Genomic DNA, 13,650 nt, shown 5'->3' on the forward strand with positions numbered 1-13,650 from the left:
CAAAGGTTTAACATTATCTTGCTGAAAGATGCAAGACCTTCCATGAAAAAGACATCTGAAAGGAATCATGTGTTACTCTAAAACCTGTACATACTTTTCACCTCTTTTTCTTTTCCAGATGTGCAGAGTGCACGTTCTATAACTCTGCACCCCATCTCCATCTCCATCCCAACAGAGGCCGGTCTTAAGTTTGCTGGACATGGGTTCCATGGATTCCACAAAAACATTTTGAGTTTCGTTTCTTTTGACCACAGGACCGTTTTCCGATTTGCCCCAGTTCTTTGGCCCAGAGAAGACGGGAGAGTTTCTGGATCGTATTCGCGTCTGTTTCCTTGAGATGATTGACCTTTAACCTGCACACGGGTGACACAACTAACCGTCTTCTTAGACAGACATTTCCAGGAGTGTTTCGTTTAGAATCATGCCTGTTTTTATTGCACCTGAGGGCCCAAAGATCAGGAGCATCCAGACTGATTATCAGCCTCGTCCATTAAATACAGTTTAGTTTAATACAGTACAGAGTTCTTCAGATCCTCTCCATTTGTTGGTATTGTGGACTGTAGATGTAGAGCTGGGCAAAGCTGGGCAACATTTTCACAATTTGTAGCTGCAGCTGTTTGCAGATTGATGGGGCTCTGAGACGGCGAGGGGCTCCTTTTATAGCTGACTTGTTCATAATTAACCTATTTGCTGCACGATGCTCCTTCAGGTCTGTCTTTTTAATAGCACATACTTTTCCAGCTTTTTTTTGCCCATGTTCCAACGTTTTTGAGACGCGTTGCTGCCGTCGATGTCAAAATGAACCCACTTTTTCCACAAAATGTCAAACGTACTAATAAAATACAGTATTATTGAGATTAACTGAAGTGAAGTCGACTTTTGATACGTTTTTGTGAATAAGATATCAGATTTGAATTTGATTCTGTTTTCATTCACATTTCATAAAAACATCTAATGCTGTTGGAATTGAGGGAATTCCTTCAAAGTAACACTTTAAGTTAACAATGAGTCAATTTTTCTTAACGCTCAGGTAAGCCTTCCATTATTGAAAGTACTTAAGTTGCTACTGGGTACAGAAAACAGAAGGGTATGTGAACTTTGAAGATTCATGACATTCTCATTCTCAGGAAAAACAACAACAACTGTTCCTGGTTCTACGATTGCAAAACCCCCAGGTTTTATAAAAGGTTAGCTGTTTCTTTAAATCTCATAAAGTTGCCATAAATTCTTCAGTGGAACGTTTATCATAAACTAATAAAACTGGCAAAATACAATCCCAGTCTGTTTGTATTATTCTTTATGAACACGTCAAATACTTATCAGAGGTAAATACGTTGAGCACAAATATAACAAAAAGAAGTGATTTCTTAATGTATGTCAGTGGCAGACAGACATTGTGGACTCGCTTGCATGCATGAACACACACTGGACACACACCACACACACACACCACACACACACACGCACGTACACACACGCACACACACCGCACCTCGTCAACACACCCACAATAAAAGCTGCAGTCTGCTCCGGTGCGTTTACACTTGCACCTGCACACCTGAGGAGAGACGTCAGACTCAAGGTAAGAACCTCTGATCCTGAAACACGGTCAAATTTAATCTGAAGTTAGCAGTGATTCACTATACCTGGTGACAATGTGACATGAATTCTTACCTCATCTTGTTCCTCCATGTGTGTGTTTTCTTTTTTGAACCTAATTTGTTTTTCTGCTTAGATTTAATGCCATTTAATGTTTGTGTATCAAAATTCTAAAGATTTTAACCTTTTAAGTCTTTTTTTTGATAGTTCTACTTTAAATATTCCTTCTTGTCTGTGATTTTGGCAAATGTTGAATATTAATGTAACTCATTCGTATAACTGGGTCACAACACGTGATAAACCTTGTTTACGGAGCCAACCTTCAACCTTTGTTAACGAGGGACATTTGCCTCTGATTCCAGCTTGTTTTTCAGAGAGCCGTAATTACATTTCCTTGATCTGTTTATCATCTATAACTTTAGCCCAATCCCAGAATTGCTGTAAAACCCCAGAAAAGCATTGATTTTAACATTATGAAATCATATTTTTTAAGATAATCCAACTTTAATCCAAGACTTTTACTGAAAAAAAAGTTAAAACGTTCTTCAAAAAGCCAACCCTAACTAAGAAAAGGTATAGGGAAAATGTAAATAGGCAAGAACACAGGAATTCTTATGTTTAATATGTTTACATGTTAAGAAAGCATTTGCCAAATTGTAAAGTCACCATTTCTTCTAACAACTCTGAAAGAACTCTTGGCTCGGGGGCATCAAGGCCAGTTGTTTCATTGTCTTTCCAATCACGTCTAAATGTGAGCCATTCTATAAGGTCGTTGTCAGATTACTTGTTTCAGAGCTCCCTGTACGTTTTCTGTTAGAAATAGATTCGCTATAAATCGTTTAAAAAAAATTGCGATCTCGATTCACATCTAGGTGAAATCTCATTTCCAACCGACGACGATTCTACTGCATTTTATTTCACGAGCCGCATCACTACGAAACGCTCCTGTTTCTGCACCTGAGAGCTGCATTGTTGCCGCCTGCTGCCTCAACCCACGACAAAACAACGGCACTGCGGCGATGTTAGCGACTTTGACATTACATTTAACGGGTTTTCAGATCTCTCTGCCGAGAACTCTGGCCGCTGCTTCAGTGCATCTTCAGCAACTACTGCTCAGTCTGCTCAGTAACGGTGATGGTGACTTTGGCCTTTTCTGTCCTCCTGTCATCTGCCGTCTGTCTAAACATAGTCGGCATCATTTAAAACAAACTTGCCTTTTCTTTTTTTTTTATGTTTTTACTGTGTATATTCTAAGACTGCACATTATGAGATTTTTTTTTTTCAAAAAAAAAAAAAATTGTGGTGCGATAATATCGAAAATTGCAATTAATGATTTGAACACACACGGCTTCATAAGGTACACTAGGCGTACCTAAGTAAATGACAGATGAGTGTATAAATAAATACTAATGGTTATATATTATAATATCTGTGACACTAATGTAGACCTGAGACGGTGAAAAATCAAGTCCCTATCATGAATTATAGGTTCAACCACCTATGACTGGAGCTGGAGTTTCATTGGTCAAGATAAATAAATCTAAATAAGATATCTGGACAAAATAATAATATTGTTAAATAATCAGAAAAAGAAACTATAATGTACTGCAACTTTTGCTCTTTCACACAACATTGCCCGTATGTTCAGTTGTATGGCAGCTCCTCGATACTTGGACATTTAATAGACAAGCATTTATTGCAATATTTACTATTGTTTTCAGGAGATTGATATTGGAGTGACGATAATTTTTCAGTGTATTTTGCAGCCTTCGTTGTTTACAGTGAACTGCTTGCTGATATTGTATTGAGACCTCGACGTGAGCGTGTTTTCTGGGTTGCTGGGTGGGTGCGACCGCTGTGGCTCAGTGGGATGCGAGCTTCTCTTTTTGATGGTGATGATATAGTGTGATAAATTTTCCCAGGGGTTGCTTGAAAAGGGAAGGCAGTGCAGGCCTCGAGCATTACTCCATCATTACTCCATCATTACTCAATCCATCCCAGCATGTGATTATACAAGTCGTTGGTCAGATTCAGCGAGTTACTGCTCACTGCTATTAGCTCGTTATCAGGTGCCGATAGTAATTCTTCTGACCTCCTTGTAGGTGGTTACCTCAATTTTCCTCGTGATCAGAGTGACAAGGAAAGTGGAACAAATGCAATCAACAGATCTTTGAGTAATGCCATTACCACACTGCAGCGAGACGGTGTGATAACTGGGTTACCAAACCTCTATCGTATCTGCAGCTGCATAATCAAATGTCATTAACAGATCTTACATCATGGTGTCTACGACAAAGTATTTATGGCCATGAGTTCAAAGTGTATATTAATCGAGGAAAAAGATAAAACATAGTTTTTTTGGGTGGGAGCGCAAGCTCGATTCAGAGACGTTAATAAGGCAAGCATGTGTATCCGAAACTATTAAAGTATTTATTTGGCGACAAAGTCATCATTCATTGATTTGTTTCTTTATTTTCCAGGTTTTCTTTCTGTGGTTTTCGTCTCCATCTCCATCGTGAAGCATGATATTTTCCGGCTTTCCTTTTCTAGAGTAAGAAACATTACTTTTAATCTATATATTACATTGAAAGTTATTTTGACAAAATAACTTGCAAATGTGTTTTACAATATTAAAAATAAACCTACATTTGTGTTTAGTGGATTATACAGGCTGTGAATTCCAAATGTATACACTTGCAGGCTTAAATATCCCAGAAAGTGATGTTATATGTGAGGATGTGGACTTCTTATGAAAGAGCTGGACTAAAAACTGTCATCAGACACGTCAACCAACCATTTGATCCCTATTTTGTGCACATTTCTTCTAGGGTGTTCCTGGGCCTCCTGGGTTTTGGCCTCAGCATCTTGTTCTGCACAACCTTCTGCAAATCGTGCAGTCGGTTCAGAGAGGAGCAGCTGGAGAGGGAAGCACAGAGGCGCAGCGAGCTGGATAGTCGCATGCGCTCCATATATTTCATCCCCTTCCCCCGAAGCATGTCCCACCGGGAAAGTGACGACCAGTGTGGGAGTGAGATCAATAATGAGTTCTATGCTCCTCCAACATATAGCAACGTCTACCACTATGGACCCCCACCTTCCTACACTGAGGTACTTCTGCCCTGACGTTAAGTTAATAATGGCATGTTTTCAGTTCGCTCTGAATATGAGCAGCACAGCTCGATTGTATTACCATGTGTCTAATCAATATCTTTGTTTATTTCAGCTGGGTATTAAGCCTGACGACCTCCCCCCCGCGTACACGGAACAGAACCTACCTGCATCCCCCATGCCGCCTCCTCCACCACCACCACCTCTCCCGCCCATGACGCACTCACAACTAGCGTCTATTCCATGAGGCACGAGCCCGTGCTGATTCTGGACAATCTTGCGCTGCCTCATAGAGTTGAATAAACTCACACCGTTTCAAATGTGCAACTAGTACAGAAAACTGTAGTAAAGAAATCTCAGGAGAAAATGTGATATTTATAGTAGCTGGTCTACTTAAAGTCTCTGATTAGGAAGACAAAACATTTTTGTCTGTATCCAACACATTTTTATAACGTCAGCCAGGAAATAGGTTAGAATTGATATATTTCTTTATGTCAGTATGAAAACCTCGACACCTTATTTTGTGTAAAAAAAGAAAGTTGATTATGTGTTAATTTATTGTTTTTAGCAGTAAAAGAAAACTGCATTGTGAATCAATTTGAATGCATCTTTTAGAACTAAAGTTATTGAGAAGAATAAAAGTGAATATGTCACAGTTTTTGTATTTAGGTTCCTGTTTTATTTTGAAAATCCATGTCCTTGATTGTTTGCACCTGTATCTCATCAAGTCCTCTGTGTATCTCTTCTACTGTTCTCATCCACGTGTTTCTCGCCATGTTTTTCTGGCTTTTGTTAAGTTAATGCTCTTGTTTGTTTTGAGACTTTTGTTTAAATAAATCAAATTTTTTGTTAATCCTGCTGTCTTCCTCTCTGGATCTGCATCTGCATCTGGATCCTACACACCCAAAGCCGTGACATAATAACTCTGGTCTTTAACAAGTCTTCAGATTAGCTATAAACAACTTCAAAGCATTAAGAGGATATTGTAACACTGTGAGATGTGAGCACCTCTGTAAGAGCAGAACTTTTGTCAAACTGCTGGTTTGGAGCATTTCAGGGATATGAAAATGCAATCCCAAGGAGGAAAGATGTCACTAATGAACTTAGGGCCTGATTTACTAAGATCCTAAATAAAGAGTACTAAATTGCGTGTGCACTGAAAAAGTTTGCACGTGCTGTTGTTGTGTGTTTTGCGGGTGATCAACTAAGAATGCTTGCGCAATTGATAACAGGCGCAAACCGCAGTATTTAAATGAGGTGTTGCGTGTCTTATTTGTCTTACTTGTTTGCGCCATGGAGAGTCTGGATGGAAAGCAGGATATAGTTGCAAGCGCAAAATGAAATTTGACGAGTTGGAGTTAGAGATATTAGTGGAAGAGGCAAATTGTTGTGTCGTATTCAGCACCCCTGCCGTGAAAAGCACCCCCTCGTATATTCAATGATAAGTAGACCAAGAAAAAAAACAACACACTGACACTTCAATATATTTATATATACACACTCACACAAACACATACTTAGGAGTTTATATTATATATATTTACAAATATTATGGAAGACAACACAGTAAGCAGGCTATTAATTAATGACATCAATAACCATTTACCCAATTTTTGTTATCTGTGACTGTGATTGTGGGAAAGTATGACTATTGTGGAATCCATGAGAGCATTTAAACATGAATCATTAACACAAAACTGGACGCTAAACAGAACGTGACACGGAATGAGAATATAATTTTTGTCAGGCGAGGGGGTGCTTTTCACGGCAGGGGTGCTGAATACGACACAACACCGGGGTATGACTGCAGAACAAGTATAGGCGCACAATAAGAAACACTTTTTTCTCCATGAAAACACGTGATTTATTTATTATCACAAATAAAAAAATGAATGTGCCTCCTGTGGCAACCTTTTGCTGAATAATACTCGATTTAACATTCAAATAAAATATTTCTCCTTTTGCATGTGGAGAATCCTCACCACAAGTTGAGCCATCCCCACCCCAGTCCTCAAATCAGGCACCAACAAGCATCCCTGCGTAATGCTAGGCAGATTAGAACCTTCCTTTCGAACGTATTAAATACAGACGCAATCACAATCCCAGCAATAACTTTCTTCTCTTCTTTACTTTGGTAAATCTCATTGCGTGTGGTAAATGGACGTATTTGCATTTTCCCCTCCCAGTATTTAGCGATTTCTGGCAGGTACGCCCCATATTGATTATTCATCAGGGCAAAAGTACTAAATGAACAGCGTGTGCTATTTTGCTCATTTGAGAGGCGCAGTCCTCTTTGCACGCTGTTAGTAGATCAGCTTGCACATTGGTTTGCGGGTGATGTCAAGTTTGCACATGTTTTTACGCACGCAAACCTTTAGTAAATCAGGCCCTTAGAGTATAATAGGTGACCAGTAAAGTTGGGGAGGGTTATAAGGCCATTTCTGAAAGATTTAAAGTCTAATATTCAACAAGAAGAGAGATTACTCACAGGCATTAAAAAATTACAAAACAAAAAATAAACAAGGCTGTTTGCAATTTTTACTGGAATGAATGTCCCAACTAATGATCAGACTGGGCAATGCTTAGAAAAACTGCAAAAGATCCAGTAAGCTTCATCTCAGACTACAGGCTTTAACATTTGAAATGCTAAAGTTCATTACTGTACAGTTGGAAAAAAAATGGAACAAAAATGGCTTGCTTCAATCAGTCAATCATCCATCGATTTTCTCTACCCGCTTTAGCCTTTGTAGGGTCACAGGGGTGTTCTCTAGCCTATCCCAGCTCATCACAGGCGAGAGGCAGGTTCACCCTGGACAGGTCACCAGTTCATCACAGGGCCACATATAGAGACAACCAGACACACTCACACTCACACCTAAGGGCTATTTACAATGATCAGTTAACCTAGTAGCAGGATTTTGGACTGTGGGAGGAAACCGGAGTAACCGGATGGAACCCACGAATAATTAAAGCTGCAAGCAGCGATGAACGGGCCCTCGCACTCATGCCCCCCCCCGGGTTCCCCCCACATTCCTAGGTCAATAATACTATAAAAAACTGCCTTTGCTGTTCACATAAAACTCAACTTATCATCATAATCATATCAGAAATGACACCATCCACGACTCTCTGTGTCAAACCATTCAAAGGTTATGGCATAAAATACGAACTATGAAATATCACACCAATCAGAAGAAGGGGCGGAGCCAATTTACACCAATGAAGGTTAAGGACTGTAAACCAAATCCACGACTCTTTATGTCTAACAATTCAAAAGTTATGGCAGAAAGTAGGAACGATCAAATATGGACCGATCAGATGAAGGGGAGGCGTGCTTTTAGGCGTCTATCGTCCCCACGGTAACGCTTTTGACTGAGAAAAGTAATGCCCATCGTCGCAGGATCTAGACGCACATTTTGATGTATAACACACCTGGGTGCACGTTATGGTTCGGGCCGCATTAACGGCCAAAGAAATGGCATAAATTGCGCAAAAATTACACGAATAATTCAAAATGGCGAACTTCCTGTTCGGTTTCGGCCATGGCGCCAAGAGACTTTTCTTTAAGTTGCGACATGATACAGGTGTGTACCGATTTTTCGTGCATGTACGTCAAACCGTATTATGGGGCTTGAGGCACAAAGTTTTCTAGGGGGCGCTGTTGAGCCATTAGGCCACGCCCATTAACGCAAACCATGAAATATCACATTTTTCGCCAGGCCTGGCTTGCGTGCAAAATTTGGTGACTTTTGGGGCACGTTAAGGGGGGCAAAAAGGCCCTCATTTCATCGGAAAAATAAAAACGAGAACTCCTACAGATACAATAGGGCCTTCGGCCCTAATAATAATAATAATAACTTGCACTTATATAGCCCCTTTCGAGGAACCCAAGGTCGCTTTCACTGTGAGGCAACACTGCTGACAACTAAGCCGCAGTGCTGCCACCAATCAATCATTATTTATATAGCCCTTTCAAAACAACCACGGTTGACCAAAATGTTTCACAGTTAAAATCAAATAAAAACATGGACTACAAAAATAATCAAGAAGTCTTGGAAGAGTTGCTAAGAGAATGTCTCTTCTCTGTAAAAAGATTTGTGAAGTTGCATTTGAACAAACCACGACTTCTGAAACATCTTTCAAAGAGGGCAAAGTGAAAATGTCTGCCACAATGCAGAGTGCTGAGCTCAGCAAGGCCAAACATGACATACATTTGGCCAACTGTCAAGCACGGCGGTGGAGGAGTGATGACTTGAACCTGAAAACCTTACAACAGCTCACTACAACATGATTAAGAGTCAAAAGTATATCAGGGTCAAGCGTGACGCCATTGATCCAACTGATGAAGATTAGACAAAAGTAGGTCATTAACTGGGACAACGATTGCACGCTAATAAATCTAGAGCAGAGTGGCTGAATAAGAAAAGAAGCTGGGTGTTGCAATGGTCCATTCAAAGTCCAGACTTCCACCTGGCTGGCTGTGGCGGGAGCTTTCAGAGAGTGGTGAATCTCTCCTCACAAACCTTAAATAACGTAACATCGTGAAGAAAAGTGGGCCAGAGTTGCTTCCAGTTTCTGCGCTGAAGTTGCTTCTACATGGTGCTGAATCACTTAATTTTCACACACTGCTTTTGCATTTTAGCAGTGCTGTGGTTTCCATCTCAGTGCAGTAATTTCTAGCTCAGTGCAGTGGTTTCCAGCTAATTGTAGTGGTTTCCATCTCAGTGCTGTGGTTTCCAGTTAAGTGCAGTGGTTTCCAGCTAATTGCAGTGGTTTCTAGCAAAGTGCAGTGGTTTCCATCTCAGTGCAGTGGTTTCCATCTCTGTGCAGTGGTTTCCATTTCATTGCAGTGGTTTCTAGCAAAGTGCAATGGTTTCCATCTCAGTGCAGTGGTTTCCATCTCTGTGCAGTGGTTTCCATTTCATTGCAGTGGTTTCTAGCAAAGTGCAATGGTTTCCATCTCAGTGCAGTGGTTTCCATCTCTGTGCAGTGGTTTCCATTTCATTGCAGTGGTTTCTAGCAAAGTGCAGTGGTTTCCATCTCATTGCAATGGTTTCCATCTCATTGCAATGGTTTCCATCTCATTGCAATGGTTTCCATCTCCGTGCAGTGGTTTCCAGCTCAGTGCAATGGTTTCCAGCTCAGTGCTGTGGTTTGGTTTCTCGCTCAGTGCAATGGTTTCCAGCTCAGTGGTTTCCAGCTCAGTGCATTGGTTTCCAGCTCAGTGCTGTGTTTTCCATCTCAGTGCAATGGTTTCCAGCTCAGTGGTTTCCAGTTCAGTGGTTTCCAGCTCAGTGCTGTGTTTTCCAGCTCAGTGCAGTGGTTTCTAGCTCAGTGCAGTGGTTTCCAGCTAATTGTAGTGGTTTCCATCTCAGCTCAGTGGTTTCCAGCTCAGTGCAACGGTTTCCATCTCAGTGCTGTGGTTTCCAGCTCAGTGCAATGGTTTCTAGCTCAGTGCAGTGGTTTCTAGCTCAGTGCAGTGGTTTCCAGCTAGGTGTAGCGGTTTCCATCCCAGCACACTCAGCACAGTTCAGTGCATTGGTTTCCAGCTCAGTGCAATGGTTTCCAGCTCAGTGCTGTGGTTTCCAGCTAAGTGTATACTTTCCTTCACAGATGATTATATGTTTTGTAGATTTACATAGTCTTGTTTCCTCTGCAGGGTGTCCGGGCTCTCCCTTAGAGACAGGTGGAACGTCCGTCTCAGGAGCGGCTCAGTAGAGTTGCTGCTCCGCGAGGAGCCGGATGAGGTGGCCCGGCCCCTGGTTAGGAGTTTGGCTCCTGGACCCTCCCCGGGGAGATTTTCCTGGCATGCCCCACTGGGAGGAGACCCCGGGAAAGACCCAGGACACACTGGAGGGTCAATGTCTCTCTGGCCTGGGAGCACCTTGGGATCCACCCAGATGCGTTAGAGCTGCAGAGGGAAGTCTGGACTATCCTGTTTAGCCTTCTGCCCCCACAACCCCACCTTTGTTTTGTAACTTCTTCTGAGTCGAGGCTGAATAATTTGCATATAATCTCAGAGGTGTGAATTTGAACATTCAAGGTGTCTGACTTTACAGAAAACAATGGACTTGGAAAACTTCTGTGACTTTGAGATTTTTTAGTTTTTTTGACACATTCATTTTGTGTGACATCTAAAAAAAAATCCACCAATTAATATCTTGCACTGACCCGTCACCTTCCTTGGACCTCGTGGAAACAGATTGTATCATAATTTGGTACTGGTATATGGCATTCCATGTTATTGAGGCCCTTTATGTGGAGGGTTTCAGTTTTGCACCCAACCTCCCGTTATTGTTCTGTAATGTATTTATTTTCATTTTGTGTCCCAATGCTTTATGCTTTTAAACCAATGAACCTAAAAACATGAGTAATATGCACAGAGGACTATAAGTGGAGGACAAATCGCAGGACACTGTTTTACAGTGCAACACCAGAGGGCAGTAGAAATCTATCCACCCATCTATTACATATACAGGTGTGAATTTGTCATGGCCAAAGAAGTATTTCCTGAGGAGAGATATCAGAGAACGTGTGTGGGAAAGTATGATTCAGACAGTTGATAGTAAGAGTCGTCGATACTGAGTCATGTTGACACATGAATCAGCAAACTCGTTGACTTCTTTTAATTGTTGGTTTCATAATCAACCTGAAAGGATTGAAGCTTTTTTTATTTATTTATTTATTTAGATTTTTCAAATGTATACATTGAACTACACAAATATACGGAAGAGGATTAGAAAAAAAAATTGAATTCTGAGATTAAACTCAGAATTCTTTTAGAAAATAAAAATCCTCCTTAACTTTCTGAAAAAAGTCTGAATCTGAGAATAAAATCAGAATTCTGACTTTTTCTCAGAATTAAATTTTTTTTTCTTCAGTAGCCCTAATCCTCTTCCATACAAATATAACAATACAACAAAAATAATAATAAAAATAAATAAATAAATAAAAGACATGGACATTAAATTACAAAACAGAAATGAAAAAAAAAGGCGGGGCATATACAGTTATACAAAGCACTGATGCATGACTTTTACTGATATCTCTGTATGACTTTATAAGTACAAGGAAGGTGGCGGGTTGTAAAGTCACGTGCCGGGAATCAAGAGGGGTTGCCAGGTCTTTTGAAAGGACTTGTTCAACATATATCTGAGTCTGTGCATGTGCAGCACCCCAAACAATTCTGACAGCTCTTCTTCAAATGTAGGCACCACTTCTGCTTTCCACACCTGTAAAAACAGCCCTTTAGCGATCATGACTCCATACTTAAAACAGATTTGTATTAAAGGGATACTTTTAGCAAGAGACAGAGAGTATGAATCTTTTTTTAAGGACATACTTCATAGGTGCTTGTCAGGTGTAACATTTTCCTTCACTAAAACCTGGCCTTTTCTTCATTTAAAACGTTTTTGGTGTGTCATTTGTGTGTTTTTTCTCTTTTCTTTACTTATATATTAGTTAATGTATTTATTAACATTTTATTGATATTTAATGGCGTTTTAGGCCGTGAATTTAAAGCTAAATTAAAACTAACCTATGGAATCCAGTTACGAGAGTCACAAACAATCAAGAAAACACCCTAAATTCAAAATTCAGAAAATACTTTCAACCTCAAAAGCAATAAACTGAGATGGAGAACAAGAACTCAGCACCACATTTGTGGACATGTTCCAGGAAAGATTTAGTCAAGAACATAAATTAAAAATAACATTAAACATTAAACATTAAACATAAACATTAAAAATAAATTAATAAAAACCTGAACTTTCAAATTCATTACAGATTCTAAATGTTTTTCTAAAACAATAATAGCCACATTGAGAGAAGGATAAAATATGAACGAGTGAGACGTCTTTTTGATTTAGAAATATTCACTATGTAACCTCCAAACTCTCCCCACTGATTCGGTTACTCTCTCCACTCTTTTCATAACTGTTTCATGGCGTTTCTCTCTCTAAATCCCTTTAATTACACAAGCCTCCTAACTTTGTCCTTTTCACTAATTCCTGTCCCCTTGTCTGTACTCCTTTATCCTGACCCCGGGATGATCGTCCCCTTCTGGCCTCTCTCAGTCCCTCTTCAGGATCCCCTTACAGGTCAAAGCAGCCTCTAATCATTTAGAAATGGGTTTTAGCGTCATACCACCACTTGTATTGTATCATTTTATGCTTTGCTTGGTTTTAATAACCTCACAAAATTCACAAAGACCAAATTCTATTAATGATAATAATTTGAATTCCACACAAGGCCCATTCAGATCCGTGTTTATCTAGACTGCACGTCTATAAACTGGCCCAAATGGGACTGATTCTCCCACACTCTCTCACAGCAGCCACTGTTAGCCTGAACAAGGACGTGAGCTGCTTCATTCATGCTTTGTGAGCACACAGACGAAACAACTCTCTGAAATATGGGCACAAAGCGTCCATTGATGGAGCACAGTTGTTGTCTTTATTATGCAGCTTTATCTCGCAGTTTGTTTCCCTTCAACTACAAAGATTATTTGCTGATTTTCAGCAACATCTCCCACATCAGAGGCTGATTGCTCTTGACCGGCATCTAAGAATCATTTGTCAAATCAAACTCATGGATATAAGCACTCAATAACACAAATTTGCATTATTGTATACCTGGAAATGTGTTTGATATCTCAGCCGTTTTTCCCTCTCTTTTCCATCCTTTCAGCCAAATGTTTTTGGGGTTAGACCTTTTTCCAGTCTAAGATCAAATCTAAAGAATGGTTCTGTTTTGAATTTGCATTTATGAGCCACGTGTGCGCGATTAAAGAGGTCAGTCTGTTAACTCAAAAACAAAGAAATCTACTCATTATTGTCCGAGAGGTCCTTGTGAACAGAGAACAATACTGATGGAAACAAACTGAGAACAGTTTATTTCCAGCACAGGGTTAAAGGATCATCTTGGTTTGACTATATGGTTTCA

The 13,650-nt window shown here is 40.1% G+C and overlaps 1 protein-coding gene across 1 annotated transcript; it reads left to right on the plus strand.

The window, feature by feature from the left end:
* Positions 1-1,504: 1,504 nt before the first annotated feature.
* Positions 1,505-5,560, plus strand: si:dkey-283b1.6 (WASH complex subunit homolog 1). The gene is made up of 4 exons (XM_061730096.1): positions 1,505-1,582; positions 4,080-4,150; positions 4,428-4,707; positions 4,823-5,560. Exons 2-4 carry the CDS (start codon positions 4,122-4,124, stop codon positions 4,952-4,954), a joined length of 441 nt encoding a protein of 146 aa, XP_061586080.1. The 5' UTR covers positions 1,505-1,582; positions 4,080-4,121; the 3' UTR covers positions 4,955-5,560.
* The last annotated feature ends 8,090 nt before the right edge of the window (positions 5,561-13,650 follow it).

Source organism: Cololabis saira, chromosome 9 (assembly GCF_033807715.1).
Source record: "Cololabis saira isolate AMF1-May2022 chromosome 9, fColSai1.1, whole genome shotgun sequence".
Lineage (NCBI taxonomy): Eukaryota > Metazoa > Chordata > Actinopteri > Beloniformes > Belonidae > Cololabis > Cololabis saira.